This window comes from Heliangelus exortis, chromosome 7, assembly GCF_036169615.1.
Source record: "Heliangelus exortis chromosome 7, bHelExo1.hap1, whole genome shotgun sequence".
In the NCBI taxonomy this organism is placed as follows: Eukaryota; Metazoa; Chordata; class Aves; order Apodiformes; family Trochilidae; genus Heliangelus; species Heliangelus exortis.
In genome coordinates this window covers 16221836-16244629 of record NC_092428.1, presented here as the reverse complement: position 1 = coordinate 16244629, position 22794 = coordinate 16221836, and the positions used below count along the sequence as shown (strand labels likewise).

Below are 22794 nucleotides of genomic sequence, written 5' to 3'. Positions count from 1 at the left end.
GGCATAAGAAAGCCAGAAAAACAGCGTCAAGAAAAAAGCTTGATTTTAAGTGAACTGACTGCTTTGTACTGTATTCACATCTGCTGCCAGCACAGAAATTGATTGTTATACAATGTATTACAACTGAATTTCCTTGCTTTTCAAGTGAGATCTTGGTATCCTAGCTGTACCCACAACTTAATGCATGCATAAACTTGCCCTCCAGCTGATGACACAGCCACGATGCAAGCATCCATACACATCAACCAACAAAGGTTTTCATTCAAGTATTTTATTATAGCTTGAATTTTTTCACTGCATTTAAAAATCTAAAAAAAATAAATATTTGTTTCACAGCTGCAAGTCACATATGCATTAACACCACAAAATCTGGAATTTCACCAGAGAAGGAAAGTCAAATCCAAAAGTGTCCAGCTAAGCACAATTGTCTCAGGGCAATTATACTAAAAATAAAATCTTAAGAAAAGGGGAGGGGAGAGTTAAAGTTATTTCAAATGCATTTACCTGGAAAAAAGTGAAAATTCTATTAGAAACCATAAACTACATTTTCAGCTTTTAAAAATAAATGCTTGACCTCTTGACAGCATCAGTTGTCTGGTACACCTTTTTCTTTTAAGCTGTATTCTTGACACATGGCTGCAGAGGTTTCAAATGATAAATTAACCTTTTATAATGGCATCCACTTAATTACAGAATCAGTCCTTAAAAATAAAAGTGTATTTAGTCAGCTTGTCCATCCACATATTAAAAATGCCATTGAATGCAGTTTTGTATCGGCACTAAGTGACTGCTTCAGGGATTGTACATAGTGAAGATGAAGGTCTCTTAGACACTCGTTTTCATTATTAAGGTTCTTAAAACAAACCAGAAAAATATATCTTCAGAAATCAGAGTAGTCACTTTTTTGTTAAAAGCCATAAAATAAGCTCATATTCAATTACAAGCAATAGAAACTATACCGCTATTGGAACATAATTATTTTATCACAAAAAATTATTATTTACAAAATGAAAAGTTACCAAGTGAATTTATCAGGGAAAAAGTTAAATGTTCTTATTAAGTGATTTGAAAAACTTAAGCAAGTCTCTCATGCACTCACACGCCAAATTGTTTGCATAAGGTGAAAGGTTAATTCAGGTTAGCGAAACTTGACTCCCATTCAAAATACTCTGGTTTTTATTGTAAGATGGCAAAATCCACATGGTTCTGTACAAGAAGGTATGTGTTAAAACAGTACCTCATTTTTGTAAATGCTTTTTGGCTCCCATGAATATCCATACCACTGAACGCTTTCGCAAAGAATCGGTTATATTATCAACTCCATCATTTAACCCACTGAATTTACCACCACAAGAAAGACGCAAAAAGTTAGTTTAATGATCCCACATTACACAGAACTCTCATTTCTGAAGTTATACTAAACTGAAACCCTCGTAGTGATCTATAGCCTGGATCAACTTAGATTTTAAGGTTTCTTTATCTGTGTATTTTGGAAGATCAAGAAGATTAAAGCAAGTGTGAGCTACCGGAAGATAACCTTCTCCACCTCCTGTTGGCTGGATGACCAGTTTAAGACACTTCATTCCAAGAATTGGAATACGATCACTGCCTGTCAGAAACACTGACAAGAAAAAGAAACAAACAAAGTCTTTGAAGTAGTTTAAGACTAAAACTGAATACATCATATATGCAGTTCTACTCTTTATTCACATTTTTAAATTATTCTAGCAGTGTGTTCTGGTAAGTTTGGAGAATAGTGAGTCCACCTTACATATATGAATTCTTAACTATAAATGTAGTAAGTGATCTATAAAGGAAAACATTTAATTTTACAAGCATCTTGTAAATACATTGAACAATTTACCCAGTAGGAAATTTTTCTGAATTGGAAACTAATTTATAATCTATTCTCAACAAAGGCTTGTATGCAGGAAGTTTACTTTCTTTATGCTGCTCTGGTCTTCTGTGATTGTGTAACTGCACACCACCCAGAATTATTCAGGACAACCCCAGCAAAATCCAAAGCAAGCTCATAATTAATTTTACTATGAGTTTTTTTTTCTTCTAAATAAAATTGATTATAAACAAATACTGACACCTGCCATGTTATAGCAAAGTGATACTATTCAGTTACCAACTTCTACAAAGTAGTTTTAAATACTTACGCAAAAACTGTTTTTTCTTCTCCAAAGACAACTCATGAAAAACCTCCCAGAATATTTTAATGGTAGGATGGTCTGCCCAGTATTCTCCTTTGTATTCTGTATTCTAAAATGAGCAGGAAACGACATTATTGTTCACACATAGAACTAACAGGATAATTTCACATGAAAGTAGAACAAACGCTGCTTGTGTAGAGGGATACTGCAAGTGACCCAGCTGTTTTCCTTGGTCAGTTTTCTTCAGTTGTTCAGTCTGATTTCAGCTGTGTGGACAAACACATGTACTCCATACCATTTTCAATCCAAATAAAGTACTGACAGTGTTTCACACCAAGCTTTGTCAATCAAGAATATTTCCTTTTAATAACTGTGGGTGTTTTGTTCACTTCCCTTCTTTTAACATAATCCATATGATCCAGCTGCCTTTTGGTTCTGTGGATTTTTTTTTCCCCTCCTAAGCCTGATTTCCTCCAGAAATTAGTTGGAAAACTTAAGCAGGAAGGTAAATAATATTTTAATGTCTTAATTCACCAAGCTCCTCATTCATGCAGTCAATCCAACCAAGGTAGGAATCACATTAATTAAAACAAACCTCTAAAGGACACTTCAAGATTTTGCTTTTGCATCTTGAAATTAAACATATATGAACCAAATATGGTTCATACCTCTGGTTCTTACCTTCTCCAGTTCTTTCCAATCATAATTCGTGTTCCCAATCACCATTGCCTGCAACTCGCTGGGCTGGAAGAGCTGAAGAACTCTACCTCCACATACTTTGTGGAAGCCTGCATGGAATGCACTGAATAATGAAGCCACAGATCTATTGAAGATATAATCCACATATGCATCTACAAAATCTTGCCTGTACAAAGAAAAAGAAGCATTATGTTAGGGGAGGGGGGAACACACCACCCTTCTACCAATAAAACAGCTGCGTCTATATAGAACATAGCATTGAAAGTTGAGAAAAAAGGAATCTTATTATCTGCCTCATGTTACAACCACAGTGAAGATAACATCAATAAAAATGGAACATAGATGTGCTTTCCCACCACACCCCCCAAGACAGAGTCTGTAATGTGCAACAGAAAGACACTAACATATAGTGTTATTTATTTCAGGCAGTATAAACGTTCATCTTAGTTGGTTGCACTGCAGTGAGTGGGTCTGAATGGCAACAAGCAGGCTTGAGTTACATGCAGTGTCCTGAAACCAAGTAGTTAAACTTGCTGTTGTATAATTTAAGACATTAGCATATCTGCACTGAGAATGCAAATGCACTTGAAATGGGCATTTCAGTCCTATGCAGTAGACAGATGAGTGAAAAGGAGCTAGAAAACTGAAACGCAGCCTGCCTGTTATCTGTGCTTCAGTACAGGAGTTCTCACATCTTGTAAACATCTCCCTCCACACCACTTAGGGGAAGAACTGAAATTCCTTTATGTGATACAGCATTTACGATTACAGGTTTTTTTAAATTACCATTTTAATGAACCTTAGTTAACACTGTTAATCCCTACACTGGCAGAGTGATTTCAGTAATAGATTACAGTTATCCTAACAACATACTTCCCCTGTGGAAACCTGTTTTATTTGAACAACATCAACAGTATGTGAATGACATCACCAATAATTAAAAAAATAATAATTTAAATAAATTTTAATGATACATTTATTAAAGTGAGCAAAGTGGTGAATCATGCTTCTCTTCTTCCAGCACTCAAAGAGATACAATGTCATTTTGTGCACTCTATGTAATTAGCAGGGAGGCAGGTAACTTTTGTAACACTAACAGTGGAAGGAAAGGCTGCTCCACAGAAAATTCATAGTAATAAACTAATCAGCATCGCTATACTGTAGGTGAATGTTTTTTAACTGAATTAATGCATCATGGAATATTTGGATCATGAAAAGCATCCATTCTTCATTGCTGCAAGACCACAAGGGATGACAGTGCAGAATGTATTCCATGAACACCCTGAAATTTTCTTGTAATTCACCTCCAATTTTACTTTCACTTTGTGACAGAACACCAGTAGAGAACTTCAAAGTACATTTAAGACTAAGCATTACAAATCCTCAGCTACGAGCCCAGGATTTTAAAAAAAATGAAAAAAAACCAAAACAGATGGTACAGGGATGGGTGGCGATTGCAGCCTTTCAGAATCTATCACCACTCTTCCCTCCACAACAGACCTGGGGACATTTCTCCCTCGTTACTACTCATGGCCGCAGTGCATTCAGTTCTCACAGAGTATGCTTTTTCCCTGTGATTCTCCCTTTACTCTGGGAGAAGGAAAAGCACAGAGAGTTCACAAAGATTAAAGAGCAGAGAGGAATACTTGAGTGGAATGGACAGAGAGGAATAGGAAATTGGGAAAATTCTGGAAAAAGGGACAAGAGAACCTCCAGATATTATGGCTGTCTTCCAGGAGCAGAAAGGTAACAAAGGGTGGGAGAGTAACACAATCCTTGATCAAATAAAAAAAAGCCCAACCCTCACACACTCCTCTGACACCAAGTGTTATTTCCATTCTACAAAGGGAAGAATTCTCTGAAATAATATTTCATGTATGAACAGTTGCCACATGATGGCATCTAGGTTGAAGTTTTCATCCTGATTCACTAAATTCCAATTATAGATAATTTCCTGTAGAACCACAACCATTGAGAAGAAAGACCATGTACTGAAAATGGGCCTTAATGAAGAAGAAAATGCTTCTAAGTTCAAAGTTGAAAAAAGTATTGCACACTCTGAGTAAAACTAGATAGCCTCTCCACAGCTGGCAAATCTTTAAATACAAGAGTTATTTTAAAAATACCTGTTAGAACAGCTTCAGAAAACAATCAAAGGAAGAGTACCTCCAACATTAGAGTAACAGTATGGCAAAGGACATTTATAGCAGCCTAGTTACATTTGCAAGGCAGATAGCAACACTGAAGTACCCTGTAAGCCAAAAACTCACCTATTTTGTTTGACTACAGGAATGTCAGCACCATTAGGAACAAGCTCTTCAATTTCTGTTGTACCAAAGTTTTCTACAGTAATCTATTTAAAACAAACAAAACCAGTATAAATCTTATTTACTTATTTATTTAGAGAACTTCTTCCCACCACCTCGTGAACAGCTGATACAGGTAGCTAATGGTAGCTGAAGGTAGACACAGGTACTAAAATTCAGGAGAATCAGCAGCTGATGCTTTTGCTCACTCTGTTGGGGCAGTTAAAATAGATGGTGTGAGCTTGATAAGAAATACTGCATAAACACTTCCAGTATATACATTTACATAAATACTAAGTAAAACTTACAGTAAAATTAAGACAAAATGCTTCTTCAATGTCATCCTCTGGATAGTCCAGTAACTGTTGCATACCCCTGCAAAACAAGTTACAAAGTACTCGTACCAGTACAGAAAGAAAGATGAACTTACTTCTCAGAAGTATTCTTTAAGCTTTGATAATTACAGTTTTTAAAAAAAATAGAATCTTTCTACTGTGATTTCATTTATTGGTTCATTGACTTACACCTTGTGCAGCACTGGGAAATCTCAAGCAATTGTTTGTTTATTACTTGATGTGTTATTTCCATTTTATTATCTTCAGGTTTGAAGAGAGAAGATTCATATCCCAGTCTTTAGCTCAGTGATTGCCAAACCAGAGGCAGTAGATACATAGCAGCCATTGACACTTCCAGCCACTGGTACTTCCAGTAACTTGTTTGATTTCTCCTTTCATCTATCAAAACTTCAGCATTCACTACCTTAAGGCAATCAAGCATCCACTTATGTTTCTTCAAACCTTCTAAGTGTTACTGCTATTCAAATCCCTACTCAAAGGCTGATATTTAGTATGCATTTGGTTTTGAAATAAGCAAAAAAACCTTTCTTTGATGGACTAAATAAGCTGTTCAGAACTAAAACTACTATGTTTACACTGAAGCTTAACAATTAATGGTTAAAACTCAAAAGGTTTGGAAGTTCAAATACTCTTTTCCCTTAAAATTCTTGTAGAATAATAAAATAGAAGACACAAATAGTAAAAACAAGCATTTAGAAGCAGGTGTTTAACAAAAAAATGGATCCTTTCTCATATGACAAGGATGGTTGCAAGTTACTCCAACATGTTTATCCTGTTAGTGTGAAAATAACACATTTTCTCTATGTTCTTAAAGGAAAATGTTCGGTCAAAAATAATTCCAAATAACACTATTTTTTTTTTTCTTGCTTACCTGCCAACATCTGGCATCATCTCTTTTAAATCATCCAGGGATGGTTTCTTATTCAATAGTTTTTTGTACAAAGCCAAAGGGAAATTAAGGTCTATGATGGTAAAATTATATATTGCTAGTCCACAGACAACACCAATCAAATGAAACAAGTCACTGTCTTCAAAGGTCTAAGAAAAAAATCAGACAAGATGGTTTAAATTATTTTTAATCTTAGAGTCCAGGAAAAAGCATACAGTGCAGTATAATCTGACCTTCATTTATGTTTTTTTTAAATATGTATGTATCTGTAGGTACTGAGGTAAACAGGATAATTTTAACCAGCTGAAAGACTGAAATCCAAGGAAACAGAATTCTTCCCACTCAAAAAAAAAAAAAAAACCAACCAAAAAAAAACACCCCACCCAACCCAAAAGCAATGCATACTGCTAAAAGTGCTACAATAGGATTCTGGTTTGGCCAGTGATTCACTATTGCACTATTCAGTGCCCAAATAGACACCAATCATTAAAAATATTTTGGGGGGAGGAAAAAGAAGCTTAATATTGAGTCACTAGGGGGCTTAAAACACAACTGTGGAAATGTTAACATTCAGGGATTTATGGTACAGCCACTCAAGTCAGTGTTTTTCTCTGAAGGATGACTAAAAGGTTTATGATCAAAACTTGTGAGACAGTATGAACAGATGACTTATGGTCCATTTTGTAGGTAATGTGACTGAACACAGAAAGACCTGTTCAACATGCCACTTCAAGTATTTTTCTCTGCCACCTTGATTTACTGATTCTGCTCTTTGAATCAATTTATTCTGGCTGGTATTTCTTCCTACAAAACTTTCCTGGGTTGGGGGAAACTGGTAATGATAAGTAAAGAATGGATGAAAGCAGAAGGGGAGAGTTTTGATGATTTTAACATCATCAGATGGGGAAAGCTAATGACAAAAATAAACATTTTTTGAGAATACTTATTTCAGCTTCCCCTCCTGAATTAAAACTACCACAAACTACTATGTTCTTGTATTATTATTATTTTTATAAATATTGTAATTTAAAATAAAATTAATGGCTATAGATCATACGCTACCTTATCAGAGAACCAGATGAGCCTGGACTCTTCATAACACCTGAACATTCCATATTTGGGATCTAGCAACTCCCTCATGATGAGCAAAAAAAATTCTTTGCGAACACCTCCAGCATCAACAGCTTCTTCCCCTACAAAAATAACCTGAAACCCACAATACAGTTTGCAATTAATTAAAAATGGATTGTGAAGCAAGATTTGTCCAAAAATACACTTACTTGCAATATCACTTCACTTTGAGCAATATATACTGATAATACCTTGAGTGGTTTCTTGTAGTCTACATTCTTTGTCTTCCTTAGAACTTCCACAGCATCTCCTACAATATTTTCTCTTCGTACCATTAATATTAGGCATGGGTTGACAGATTCAAATACTGGCAGAAAGAGAGAAGACAAATTCTGCCTGTGAGCCTGATCAACAGCCATCTGGAAATAAAACAAAGTGAAAGTGTCAGTAGCTAATGTAAGATTCCTGTCAGTATTAAATGTCCACCAGTCTTAATTTAAAAAGTGCACGAGACATGAATGGGTAAAGATCTTATGAGAGCTACTGAGTTTGCCCAAATTTGCTTCATATTCCTTTTATCTCAAGTAATATTTTTCCTTTACCCATTAGCCTCATCAGTGCTTATGTTCAGGGAAGTCTCATAATACAGTTAGTGCCTTTTCAGTCAAAATACTTAGGGTAAATAAGGCAAGCAAAAAAAAAAAGCTATACTTCATCTTACAAAGAGAGCTGTTTAATGGAAATCTGGCATTAAAATGTCCATTAAAAACTAATTCACATAATTAAAAGATTTATCAATCTATTTCATTTGTATAATATTTTTTGTTACAACTGTTAAAAATAAAACACTGCTGAAAGTGTTCTAATATGGCATACAACTCTTGAAAGTTTGTGTGTTTTAGTACTATTTAATATTGTTAATAAAAACATTCAATGTAAATGTTTCCCTGAAATCAGCAAATGTTGGTATTGACTGTGTATATACATTTCTGAAGGCATAAGAAACTATGTGTATTAAAAACTACAAAATTAAGCTAGTATTTATCTACAATAGCCCATTACTTGATCATGACTTAGCTCTTCCATTTAAATTCAGACTGAAGAGCAGCTTTTATTATGTTAAACACTACAAAGATGGGCAGGGGGCTGGTGCTGTTCCTGCTGTTAGTTTTGCAGTCTTCTCCTTTCATTCTTCATTTCCTTTTTTAATAATATGGTTTACTGTACCTGTACAGCAACTGAACTGGTATGGATTATATTTACAAAAAAACCTCCAAACATTTAATTAAAGGATAGCTCACTAAGTCACACTGCTTTCAGTTCTTATTAGAGACTTATGAAACCAGGTAGGATCCTCTCAGTTACTTCAGCATTGTATACTGTATCTCTAGACAGGAGATATGAGTCAAGATACAGAATTCTTTGTATCAAGTATCTAATTTCACAGAATCACAGAGCTGTCAAGTTTGGAAAAGACCTTTCAGATCACTGAGTCAACCATCAGCCTAGAAAAAAACATCATGCCCACTACAGCATGTCCTTAAGTGCCTCATCTACAGTTTTTTACTACCTCTCCAGGCATGGTGACTTCACTACCCCCCAGGGCAGCCCATTGCAACACCTGTCTACTCTTTCTGTAAAGAAATTCTTCTTAGTATCTAGTCTAAGCTTCCTCTGATGCAGCTTCAGGCCATTTCCTCTAGTCCTATCATTATTTACTTGAGAGAAGAGCCCATCACCCACCTCACCACAACCTTCTTTCAGGCAACAGATAGCAAGAAGGTCTTCCCTTGCCTCATCTAAACTAAACAAACCCAGATCCATCAGTCTCCCCTCACAGGACTTGTTCTCCAGACCTTTCACAAGCTTGGCTGCCTTTCTCTGAACACGCTCCAGCACCTCAGTGTCTTCTAGTGTGAAGCCCAGAACTGAACACAGTATTTGAGATGTGGCCTCACCAATGCAGAGCACAGGGGCATGATCACTTCTCTTCCCCGCTAGCCAGACTATTTCTCATACAGGCCAGGATGCTGTTGGTCTTCTCAGCCACGAGGGCACAATTGCTGGCCCCTGTTCAGCCAGGAGTCGACCAACACCCCCAGGTCTTTTTGCACCGGGCAGCTTTCCAGCCACTCTTCCCCAAGCCTGTAGCATTGCCTGGGGTTGTTGTGACCAAAATGCAGGACCTGGTGCTTGGCCTTGTAAAACCTCAAACAATTGGCCTTGGCCCATAGATCCAACCCATCCAGGTCCCCATCCAGAGCCTTCCTACCCTCAAACAGATCAACAGTCCCAACCAACTTGTTTTTGTCAGCAAACTTGCCAAGGAAGCACTCAATCCCCTGATCTAGTTCATGGATGAAGATACTGAACAAGATCAGCCACAAAACAGGGCCCTGAGGAACACCACTGGTGACCAGATGTCAACTGCATTTAACTCAGTTCACCACAATTCTCTGGGCCCAGTCCTGCAGTCAGCTTTTAACCCAGTGGAGATTACACCTGTCTATGCCATGAGCCAGCAGCTTTTCTAGGAGAATGCTGGAGGAGACAGAGTCAAAGACTACTAAAGTCTAGGTGGACAACATCCACAGCCTTTCCCTTGTCCACTTGGTGGGTCACCTGCCCACAGAAGGAGATCAAGCTGGTCAAGCAGGACCTGACTTTCCAGAACTCATGCTGGTTGGGCCTGATCCCCTGGCTCTCCTGCACTTGCCACGTGGGAGCACTCAAGATGAACCTCTACATGAACCTTTTTTCTGCATTGACAAGCCTGTAGTTCCCCAGATTCTCCTTCCAGCCTTTCTTGTTGATGGGCATCACACTGGAAAGCCTCCAGTCATCTGGGACCTACCCTGTCAACCAAGACTGTTGATAAATGATGGAGAAAGCCTTGGTGAGCTCCTCTGCCAGCTCCCTCAATACTTTTGGGTAGATCCCATCTGGCTGCAGAGACTTGTAATTTCCAGGTACTGTAGAAGCTGTTAACTGCTTCCTCCTGGATTATGGAGGGGCTGTGCTGCTCTCTGTCCTCATCTTTCAGGCTCAGGAGGCTGAATACTCTGGGGGTAGGTGGTCTGACTATTAAGGATGGAGGGAAAGAAGGCATTAAGTATCTCAACCTTTTCCTCATCCGTGGTTGCAATGTTCCTCCCTGCATCCAACAGAGGATGGAGATTCTCCCTGGCTCCCAGACTGAGTTCCAGCTGGGCTTTTGCCATTCTAATTTTCTCTCTGCATGACCTAACAAGATCCTGCTAGTCATCCTGAGCTTCCTCTTCTTCTAAAGGTGCTAAACTCTCCTTTTTTTCCAGAGTCCCAGCAAAAGCTTCCTGTTCAGCCAGCTCAGTCATCCTACTTGCCATTTCTAGGAAAGTTTATACAGAAGCAGAAAAAATAGGAGTAACATATAATTAAATTTATCAGGAAAAGAGTAAAACTTCTGCAAAATATGAGATCAAGAAACCTGCTCACACTATGCCTCTATACCAAGCAGATGCTGGATTATCAATATAAGCTTTTTTCTGCCTTGCATGCACCTAACATATTTCAGAGTTCAGCAGCACTTTGGGACAGGGCATGACAAATGAAGTGAGAAATTAGGTGTGCACCACATATTCACGTGGTGGTAAAACACTGCCTCTCTGATACTACCAATCTTAAGAAAAGCATTAGCTTCCAAGTCCCACCAAGGTAAGAAATTAAAAGTAACTGTAACTGGTTGTTGCCTCTAACAAGACAGATTGACTTCCAGCTCTGGGCTCTACACATGTATCACTTTAAGTTTGCCCGTGTGGGAGACAGGATTGTTTTGGGGTTGGTTTGTTTGGCTGTTTTGTTTTTTTATTTTCACTTTTACTGTGGTTTATTAACACCTCAAAAAAGCCATCTTGTAAATAATAGGACAAGAAGTTACTTAGAAATTTATGCAATTATTGAACAATCCAGTTCCGATGAGATTCCACACTCACAGAGCCTTCAGCTTCTATCATGTACACAGACCAAGATTAAAACTAGACCTCTCATTCTCATGGATAAGAGATTACATAGTTTTTAAAGAAATAAACAATAAAAAAACAAAACCCAGGACCTCCAATTAAAAAAATAAAATAAAATTCACAATTGAGACTCTTACCTGCATCTGTATGACTGCATCTGCTTGTAGGAGGGTTGTCTTTGCCTGAGCATCAAATACAAATGGGTATGTGCAAATTGTAACAGGAATATCTGTTAACTGGAATGAAAAGAACCATGTCATATGCCTGCTTATTAAAAAAAAAAAAAAAACAATCCCCAAAACCCCCACCAATAAAGAAAGCATTACAATAGTGCTCATTTAATACATGTATTTTACTGCCTAGAGAAAGAAGTCTTTACTCATTGTCAAAAGCATCTTAGGAAAATTAAGAAGATTTTTCAATTGTTTAGTACTTTAACAAAACAAAACAAAAATTAAGAAAAAAAAAGAAACTCAAAACACACACAAACAACACTCTCACTTTAGTACATTTTCATTTCAGAACTTTTATTACAGCTAACAGTATCGGAAGAGTAGCCCTTATTTTCAAATGCTGCTTTGAATTTGCAATACAAGAATTCTTATTTTTGCCCTACAAAAACCTTTGCAGATTACAGCCATGATAACTTAAAAGCCTTACAGCCAATTAGAAAACATCAGACAACCCTCAACATTCGTATTTCTGATTTCCTCACATTCTTCAAAAGATCACAGACTGCAACCAATCTTACCTCAGTTAATCCATGGTTGACATCCTATGACAGCATTTGCACAAAGGCAGCAATAATTAAGATGAAAAAGCAGCATTAGTGTCTGCATTAATCGTTCACCTCTGATGTAAACCTAAAAATATTTACCTACAGCTTCCCCCCCAAGAGAACTTTTACTGAGACTATAAGCATTCTGTTTAGCCTAACAAATACAACTATGCCTTTCAACACCTTTTATATAATTCTTTAAAAAAATGACCATTAAAGTATCATGTTTACATGGACACAAAAAAATTAAACATTTTACAAGGTTATTTTTTATACACTAAATAAAAGACAGTGTCTTTTACCCATGTATTCTCATTCTCAAATGACTCTAGCATGTCAAATCAAATGCAAAACATTTTTAATGATTAAAAACTTAAAAACACAGAAGAACCCCAGCACTTTTTCAGGTTATCCCAAGAAAAGTTTAGGTTTATGACAAGATATGATATGAGAAAAGCAACTGACTCTTTAAATTTGAGACAGACCATTTTAAGTAGCTGGGACTGTAAGGACTTCCATCACAAGCTAAAACAACTGTACTGTGAAACTATCTTATCCATCTGGTGTCACATCAAACTCCTTAGCTCTAAGCTAACTTCCTTTCCACCAAGTAGGCAGAAAACAGAAAAAGAATAAAAGCTAAGGACAAAGTACAAAATTTTAAATTTTACTGTATATGAGACTCAGAAGTCAAAAAACATAGACAATCATGGCTCACAGAAAGCAGAATACCTGGCTTTCTATGTCCTTAATTCCTACAAGAAAGACCAGACTAGAGCACCCTATTTGACACAGGCAGATTTTTGTGATTTTGTATTCTTACTGTACCTACCATTATTTATTCCTAATTCAGTTTTTTTCAAACTCCCTTTAGCCATATCTAGAGAACACCTATTCAAATCAGTAGTTCATTATACAGTACCCTCACTCATTTTTCTGTTGTTAAACGTATAAAAGTTTTTTCTTCTGAGTTTGTCGCTGAAAATACTCTGAATACTTCTGAGATTCTCTTTTCTTCTGCATTTTCCCCTCCATGTTGTTATTAAGAAACTGGACAAACAGTTTTGACAAAAATTGCACTAGCTAAAGAAATTTTGATTCATTATTACTGGTTCAATTAGTAAGCAGGGCTTCTTATAATAAGTAAGTAATATATAAGTATTCTTATAATATTAAAAGCACAAACACAGAAAACTAGTGGACACAAAGGCATAAGAAGGCCACTGAAACACTTTACAAAGGAGATCTGACTAGGGCCATCAGATTTCTGTCAGTCCTATAATGAAGCAAAATAACATTTTCTGCTGAACTTGAAACTGCACAAATGCATGACAAAATACTGATGATTAAAAGGAAATTCAGTACCTAGTATTTTCTCAGTAACATCAAGCAACTGCTGAATCTTGTGATTTAATTAACAAATGGATCATAATATTCTCATTACAAAGCAATTTTCCAGCTCTCATATTCCCATGTCATTTTCTTCTCTAATCATATCTTATGCAATTTGGGTTTGTTTACATCCATTTAATGCACAGTTGCAAGGATCATCATCTTTTAAATTCCTCCACTTCTGTACTCTTCACTGGCATACCCTTCTCTCTTCCAAATATACAACATGTCTCTACTTTCAAGGTCCTGCAATGATTACCTCCACCTTCTACACCTCATTTAGTTTACTACCCTTCTTAGCTACCAACACCAACCTGTATCACACATGGGTTATTTTTTCAGACAAGCTTGGCTGAAACAAATGTCTTCCAAGACTGCCAATACTGACTCATCATTTTTTTACACTCTTCAATCTCCCTGTTGTTATTTTACACTGCAACTGCAATTCTTTGATAGACAGCATCACTTGCTTTGTATTCATAAAACTAGGCAAAACTAGGTGTCCTATGCTCAGGACCTTTCACATATTGCTGCAAAAAGATTAAGTTCAGGTGGCCATAAAAGCATATTAACTTACTCAACATTATTTCAAAACAAAAGTCAAAGAACTTTTTTTTTGCTTGGCAAAATCTTATCCACCACTAATTCTCTGCAGTTATCAATTTACTCCCACTTACTGCTCTGCTTTTAACAGATCCAGGAAATAATTAGCTCAGTTCTTGTTGCTATACTTAAAGTAGCGGACTATGTTGGTTATCTGTTCCCTGTAAATCCCTATTTCGCTTCTAGACTTAGTTTTCCAAGACAGATTCAGCTTTCTTATTGGCTGAACCTAAAATACAGAAATTCAGGTTATTCTAGATGTTTTCCTATCACTGCCTAATTTTTTTTTTGACATGGCAAGCCTCATTCTAAATAATTTTTAATCAATAATTAAAATGTTAATCAGTGTCTGCCCTACAAATGACACCCTACAAGCAAACCTATGTAACAATTCTTCCTTAACTAGTACTTGACTTAAGTCTGTTAAGCATCAGTGAGCTGGGAAAATACTTTTAGGAGAAGAAGTGCACGTACCTAGGTAATCTGCAAGCTTCTAAAGGGACAACACATGGAAGAGGAACCAACACATAAAATCACCACAACTTACCATTCCAAATACCTGCTGCTGGACCCAGTTGACATAGTCATTTCTTATATCTATCAAATCTTGTATCTCATGAATGTAAAACCTGTCATACTGGATAACTTGTCCTCTTTCATTTACCTAAAAGAGTGCAATTGGGTTTTTTTATTAGCAGTTTGGCTAGAAGTTTTCAAAAGGACATTTTCCACGTTTTTCAAGCATTTAGTATGTGAGCAATAGACACTCAGCTACTAAAAATATTCTAGAAAAACAGTGCCTACAAGAATTAAAAAAAATATATTAAAGACATGGACTATTCAGCATCACATCAAACATGCAAAGAACAATAAGATTAACTGAGCATACAGCATCACACAACACAGAACTGTACTGCTACTTTGAAACATCTTATGATCTCAATGGAACAAATACTTGTTCCTGTTTTTGTAAAAGTTTCAAGAACTATGTTCTTAATTAAGTTAACTACTCTTAATTACAGTATTAATACTATCTCTTACTATCTGTGATCAGAGGAACAGTTTCAACTTTAAAACATCATGCTTCAGAAAATAAAGATATGCAAAAATAAGACTTATCTCAAAAGTATAATTTTAATTCAGAAGCATCAACATATTAATAACACTCACTTCTTTCCTCAAGGACCATTAAGCATCAATAACTGCCAAAACAGAAAATCTGTCTTTATAACCAGATAATCTAAGCCTACTTTTCTCAAACATCTCCCCTGCCAAAACCAAACACTAGATTGGTGAAATACCCCAGACATCATAGATATCTGTCACCCTATTTTTTGTCTTGCTTTAGTCCATACCAGCTAATTATTAAGACTACAAAGACAAATAGTTGGGCAACAGGCAAGATATCATTTTAAATTTTTCTACCATGTGGCTACATATTAATCAAAGTTGGGTTTAAAAAAAAAAAAATAGGAGCTTACGAGAGCCAAGTTACAATTGTACAACTACTCACAAGGCTTTAAGATCAACTTCAGCAATTAAAACTGGCAGATACTGCAAGCCAAAGCAACAAAAGAAATTCTAAAGGCAGCAAAATAATAATTTATTAAATGCCAACAGCATTCCATATGGGAATCTGTAATGGACATCTTGCACTTTTAACACAAGATGAACAGATTTAACACAAGATTTAACACACTGAACAGTCTCACTTGGAGCCTCAATTTATTGGTCTCCATGAAGGATCAAGAAACGCTTTTCCAACCTTTCCCATTCTGGCAGCCTGGGGAGGAGGGTGCTGCATACAGCACACAAATGTCCAAATTTAGACATTTCCTAAACTGGGTAACTACAGTGTTTGACCAGCACCTTACGAGGTGCTCTTTTAGCATATAAGCACATAATGGCATGAGACCAGAATAAACTAGAGAAAAATTAGAGTGTGGGAAGGGAAAACTCAGCAACAATGGGTAGTACACTATGATAGGCACAGTCTGGTTACTCCAAGTGATTTTAGGCTATTTTTTTCTAAAGTTCACAAATTCATTGGTTTTCATTAATTAAGTTATAATACTAATCAAATGGAATATAATAAATATTTGTCTTGGTAAAATTGTGCACATCTTTCATGTTCAAAATACAGGTTGTTCTTACATTTGTGGTCTTATTTGCTATCATTTTAAGGTTAAGAGGCAATTGTTTCCAACTTTTGCATTTCCAATTCTTTTGCATTCATAGATGCAACTGACTCAGTCTATGTTCCCAAAAAATAGGTAAATCTATCATCACATCAAATTGGAATCCAGAATTCCAATGGTTCATATGTCCAGATGGCACAACTACAGACATCTCTGCAGATGCAAGTCTAAGTACCTAAAAGTCTTTAGTAACTTAAGTTCTTTTAACAACTACACATCACACAGATGCTGACAAAAACAAACTAGAAAATAAACAGTTAAAATTAATGTAAACATACTCTATGCAGTATTTCCAGAACTCTGAAACCTGTGTGTAGAAAAGTGGTAAGTATTCTTCTTTCAGAGGCTGGAACACCCATCTTGCACAGCTTCAGGAGGTGGACTATGACATCCTTGTAGAGTTCCACTATCTTCAGGAACAATGGAGGTTCAAGTACAGACCACCAATTTTCTGTCAACAAAGAGTGAACACACAAACTTAGTACTTGCCACCACAATACGATGTTGTGCTCTTCTTCTAATTTAAAAAAAATGCTTTGCTAGTATATCTGTATGTTACTAAAGACTCTCTCTCAAAAAAAAAAAGGCTCAAAACCAGTTTAACACAGGAAGACAGGTGCAGATTTTTAAACAACACACTAGTCTTTGTATCAATAATGAAGTCTGTTTAAAGCTCTACTGTTACACATTAACTCTTTAATCTGTTAAATCTGCTCATCCAGAGCACAAGAGAGTATCTCAAAGCAACTTTTGACATAAAACCAGCCTGCAACCCTGAAATCCTGAAACCTTGACTTAAACACAGTACCAAGAGCAATGAAAAGTGAAGCAATACAAAAAAAAGGAACTCCTGTTCTAAAATATAGTTTGCAGTTCTTTACAGAAGACAAGCTCTTTACTCTCACCAAAAACTACAGAAAAAACCCAAGAGATGGGTTACAAGGCAAAAAACAATCGAGAAAGGAAACACCCTCTCAAAAATGCACCAATTAAAAAGGAAATATTCTGAAAATTCAATGCTTCAAGCTGAAATTCAGGTGACAAGAGTCACAATAAGAAGGTGTAGGTCTGTATAGTAAAAAAAAAAAAATATAGAGCTGAATATTTGAATATCACAACTTTGGATCAGTGAGAAAACACGAACTCCTCAGATGAAACAAATAAATGCTATAGTCAAAACCCATTTCACATCTACTCTGCAACACTTCTGTAAATTGCTTACAATTTGCTAGCTGTCTTATCACATAATTTTCATTTTGAAGTGCAAAGACACATTAAAACACTGAACTACACGATTCCTCCTAAATGGAATCAGTCAAAAGTTGCAGTACCAGATTAATTCATTCACATGGCCATTTAACTCACTCAAACAGCAGAATAGGTGTTTTCTTAGGCATCGACCAACATTAACCCTTAGTTTTCTATGTGCAGAAATCTACAGAATTGTAAATAAACAGCATGTGTTGCTGAAACCATGTTTTCACTAATGGAATTTCTTCCTTTTCTCTGGAGATCCTTAGTTTTAACAGTAAAAAATTCAGTTTCTTACCAAGAACTTTCAGAGGAGCTTTTTCTAGGTTCAGAATGGCTGTTCCAAAAGGAATAGCTAATGTTGTGAAATTGTTTGCATCACTCATCAGTGGACATTCTGGTAGAGTAAGATACAGCCTCAAAGCTTCAACATCTGGTAAGGAGCTGGTCAACTTGGGAATAAGGTTCTTTTCCAAACTAGCTGCCACCTATGGCACATCATAAAATTCAGTTTATACCAATGCAGTTGTGAATTCAAACAAATGCCCACCTAGATTAAAAATAATCCAGTAAACAATCATAATGAGTTTAAATTAGTGTTTTATACATTTAGAAAAAAAGACAGCACATTAAATAGTAAAATACAGTATGCTGATATATTACCTAATTGTCACAATATAATGCAGCTCTCCATATTTACAGCTGAAATATTGTTGAGTAAAGTTACTAAAGGGGTCTAAGCAAGCACAACAACATTTGTGGATAGGTGTAATGCAGAAAGATAAACCCAAAAGTACGAAAAACACGGAACACAAACCTGTTGTGATATATGAGGATGATCAGGCTGTATAAGTTTGTGAAAAAGTAGTCTAGCAGCATTCATATCAACCCCTGAGAATTTAGTGCTGGTTTTGTAATGATCATCATTGCTGAGGGAAAAAAAAAAAAAAAAGAGAGAGAGAGAGAAAGAGACTTAATAATGTATTTTATGCAACTTAAGACATTTTTCCACCTTGAATTTTTAGCCCAACTGAGGAATTAAAAAGTGAGAAACCACAGTACCAGACTTTCCTCCCTTCTATAACTTTTGGAACAAATGAAAAAAAAATTCTTTAACTGAAAAAGAATAATGTAAAAACACTTGGATCCAGTCAATGCAATATGTTCCCCCTGAATTACATACAACCTGTGGCACACAAGTCATGAGTTTAGCTGGTTTACGTGGCAGCAGCCAGGTGGCACACGCTTCCAAAGACTGGCAGAAAGCATCTGGGCCATCTGACAAACCAGTAAAGGAGCTACAAGTTTAAACTGTGAGTATCAGAGTAACAGTAAGATAAGACAATTCCAGGAACGTGTTACAGCTGAAATAAGAGACATAAGGAAGGCAGCCACCACTAATTCTGTTCACAGGAATACTTGTTTTAAAAGGCTGACCACTTACCTCAAAGCCAAAAAGCTCCCATTCAGGCACCCAGCGGAGGAGAATGTTCCATCAATTTCACTGAAATTGTTCATATGAAATAAGTTACATTTATTTGCTTTCTACAAATTAGCATTTGCAATTAAAATACCCTGGATTTAATCCCTAATAAATTACACTATACAAAGGATGGAAGTCTGACTTAAACCTGATTAAAGAACACTAGATAAAACCTCCATTCAAGACTCAAAGCTTTAGACAAATCTTGCAATTCATTTGTAATGTCTTTGCATCCTCCCTCACTAAAGCAGAAACAACAATCTCTGAGCTATTCTAATATTTCTCTACATGTATTGTTATTTATCAGTGTGCAATATATATTTAATTTCATTTTGTATAGTCATCTAAACTGTGATAACATAGACTAAATGATCTACATAACTTGACAAGATTGACAAAAAAACACAGCAAAAGCTCTGAATGTAATAAAAATCAGCAATTAAAAATAGCTTTGTTATGTATGTACAAAACCTCATTAATGCCCAATTCATAACAAAATGACAAATGGCAACTTTTCCTCAACATCACTTACTTAGCTAGCTCTACAGGAAGTCTTCCAGATGGGAAAGTCAGCAATCTTTGAATAAATGTTTCATTCACAGTCCAGATCTGCTTCAAAAAGTCAGGATACCTAAAATCATCTGGTGGCACCATGTTCTAGATTTTAAAGAAAGCAGAAAGAATCAAGCACACAAAATTGATTTCCAGAAAAATGAGTCCTTGTAAGTGAGCTCTTTATCTCCTCATTTACTGACAATTTGCCTACTCAGACTATTATTGCAAAAGAATTACAAGGATAAATTTACTATGCTACTATTCCAATAGTTCTGCATTCACTATGAATGTAGCAGAAAGCAGAGCATATTCTAAAAACATCTAGTTTAGAATGCTAATTCACACCACAGCTTACTCCATGCTAAACTCCCTAAACATTCAAGTACTCTTCTGGAAGATGAACACAAACAAGGCTTACACCAGGCTAGTAAGCCTCTCTACACCCTAGTCACTATGAGCCAGTTAGCTCAGTGCCAGGCTATGAGCATACAGGAAAAAAAAAAAAACATTAAATTTTTTTGACAGCTGCTCTCCCACTCCACTTCTATCAGATTCCTCCAAGAATGAATCATGTTCCTCTGAACATTTACTGCATCATCAGATGAGCTGCATTTTGATGTTCTGCTTGAAATCTTACTGGAATTCTTTCAGTACAACAGTAAAGAGAAGCAGAACCAGGACCATCATTTTGAGTAGGAGAATTGGTTCAAAAAAGAGACAGCAAATAGCACCAAAATTAAGGTTAAACAAGTAAACGGAAACTTATTTTTCCTGAGGGTGCAGTCTGAAAATATAGGTGACTTAGCATGGTGACTACCCAAAAATCAGTACTTCTGACCCCTTCATACAGGACTGAGATGACAAACCCTCTTGCCATTTCATTTATGTCCAGCCAAGGTATCATTTAAGCTCAAAAACAACTCACAGAACTGAGCTGCCCAAAAACTGACTTGAGAAAACAGATTTTGTCTAAAACCCTTTAACTGGCAAGGGCCCACAAGTCTCAGGAGTACAGTACTCACATAACTTTGTGAGAATTCAACACAACTTCTCAAACTAGGAAGAACTAAAAGTAACACTTTTACAGCATCAAAGTTCATTTATTGCTAATGTTTTCTGCACAGAACAGTAACTGCATTCATCCAGTCTCCAGTTCACCTCAATTAGACAGTCACAACCTACTTCAGTAATTATGCAAATTACACACAAGAAAGCAAGGGAGTTTTAATGGAGAAGTTTTGAGCCTGTATTAGCAATAATTTTTCCAGTCTACACCTGCTGAACAAAAATCTCTAAAATACAGCAATACCTACCATAACTCAAACAAAATCAGAAATAAAACCTAACTAGAAAAATTGTGAATACTGTACAAGGTTAGAATGTAACTACTGTACAACAAAGGGCTGCTGCAAGCCTGGCCTGTACTCGGTATTTCTTGACAGCAAATATGTTTGCCACTGAAACCTGTGTGGCTTTTAGTTCTCACCCTACACACTCAACTCTCGATGCTCCATTATTCCTATGGTCCAATATCTGCTACGCTATGTTGAAAACAGTTCCTATAAAAATCCAGTCATATAACTTCATCTTATTTTTTTCCTCTGAAGTTGTTCTCTAATAATATTTCTTATCCATCATACTCTCATGTTGCCATTTTTACTGAAAAGACCTTACATTATTTTTTTCAGTAATAGAATCTAAACAGCTCAATTCTTGTTCTTTTAAAATGTAAGCTTTAAGACTAGCAAAAAACTATTGCATAAAAAGCTACATTACCACCTATCCTTTTCAGCAAAAAGCTCCATTTGTTTTCTGATCATTATGGTATGCTAAAAAGGCTACAAAGCAGAAGACAGCAAAGGTACAGTCAGGAGTTAATGAGGACTGTGCAAGAGTCCAAATATTCAATTGCCCTTTTCTTTATGAAAGGAAAACAAGTGTGTGTATCCATCATTCAGGAAAAAAACTTATACCAAAAATCCTCAAAAACTTACAACTAACACTCCACAGCTGGATCCAAGTCCTCTAGTTGCTAAGTTGTGTTATTGTCTTGAGCTTCAACACTGCTCTAGTGAAACTTCAAAATGTACTCATGAATCTTCAAAATTATCCTCTTTTAAAATGTATCAGAAAAACTAAAATTTAACTTTGATAAGCTTTGTAATCAAAATATATTTAATTTGTTACCTGTGGATAAAAGTAGTGTGCAAAGCTTTGGTCACCACCAGAGAAAATTCTTTTCACACAGTAACACTCCTCACTGCCTGAAATATAAATAAAACAAAGACAACTGTGAAAATGCGAATTTGAGAAATTATTAAGACCCTGCAATAAACACTCAATTAAAAAAGCTGCCTTTGTTATGTAGTTTCATTGAAAGGGATCTTTCCAATACAACAGTTAAGACTATCTTTAACTGAGGTAAACACTAACAGCCCTAGCACTGACACTATTGCAAGTGAGCCAGTATTTCCTACAGCAGAAACAGCTTCTAGGGAACAGAGCAGTGAAAAGGAACCATCTGGTGGAAAGGGATTATAACCCATATTTAGTTTAAATCTCGAGATTTTTAGGAAACTATAAAGGAACAGGAATCCAAGAACTAAATATTACAGCTGTTGCCTACCTGTGGTTATTGGGCACTGAGTACTGTAAGGCAGCCAGTTTCCTTTTACTGTGAAGGGACTTTTCCTGTTACTGGTTGTTCCTGTACCTAATTGTCCATTACCTCCGAGTCCAAAAGAATAGATTCTTCCAGATGAAGGAACAAATGCGATGGTGTGCTGCCTAAGGCAAAGAAAATTTAGTAACAAAAAGTTGAGAGTTTTAATATGCTCTGTGCAGGCCTGCCTGAGAACTATGTCACCAGCATATTAAAGGTCCTGTAGTTATCATACACTGTCACTGGTAATAATTCTTCATTTGTACTCCAATAGGCAACATTCCGCTTTCATGGCAAAGTTCACAGAAAAAGAGAGACCAGGTTCTGTTATGAAGCATTGCTTAGCCACAATCTGACCTTTAGGGTATATCTCTAGACATGCAGAAATTTCAAG

General features: G+C 36.2%; 1 protein-coding gene across 11 annotated transcripts in view; it reads right to left on the bottom strand.

Annotated features, from left to right (window-relative positions):
- Window positions 1-255: 255 nt before the first annotated feature.
- The window catches only part of HERC4 (HECT and RLD domain containing E3 ubiquitin protein ligase 4), a 36980-nt gene continuing 14441 nt past the window's right edge, over window positions 256-22794 (bottom strand). For 6 of the 11 annotated variants that reach the window (XM_071749080.1, XM_071749079.1, XM_071749084.1 and 3 more), the window contains exons 9-26: window positions 22365-22525; window positions 21926-22002; window positions 19716-19840; window positions 19145-19204; window positions 18518-18629; window positions 17999-18188; window positions 16728-16900; window positions 14799-14915; window positions 12230-12253; window positions 11616-11714; window positions 7732-7899; window positions 7472-7615; window positions 6392-6558; window positions 5473-5539; window positions 5129-5211; window positions 2841-3024; window positions 2166-2268; window positions 256-1621 (exon numbers count right to left, since the gene is read on the bottom strand). In XM_071749080.1, coding sequence (XP_071605181.1) covers window positions 1413-1621; window positions 2166-2268; window positions 2841-3024; window positions 5129-5211; window positions 5473-5539; window positions 6392-6558; window positions 7472-7615; window positions 7732-7899; window positions 11616-11714; window positions 12230-12253; window positions 14799-14915; window positions 16728-16900; window positions 17999-18188; window positions 18518-18629; window positions 19145-19204; window positions 19716-19840; window positions 21926-22002; window positions 22365-22525 — 2263 coding nt within the window. In that variant the 3' untranslated portion in view covers window positions 256-1412. The remainder of the gene's footprint in view (window positions 1622-2165; window positions 2269-2840; window positions 3025-5128; window positions 5212-5472; window positions 5540-6391; window positions 6559-7471; window positions 7616-7731; window positions 7900-11615; window positions 11715-12229; window positions 12254-14798; window positions 14916-16727; window positions 16901-17998; window positions 18189-18517; window positions 18630-19144; window positions 19205-19715; window positions 19841-21925; window positions 22003-22364; window positions 22526-22794) is intronic. The other 5 variants (XM_071749087.1, XM_071749086.1, XM_071749089.1 and 2 more) reach the window with 1 other exon arrangement.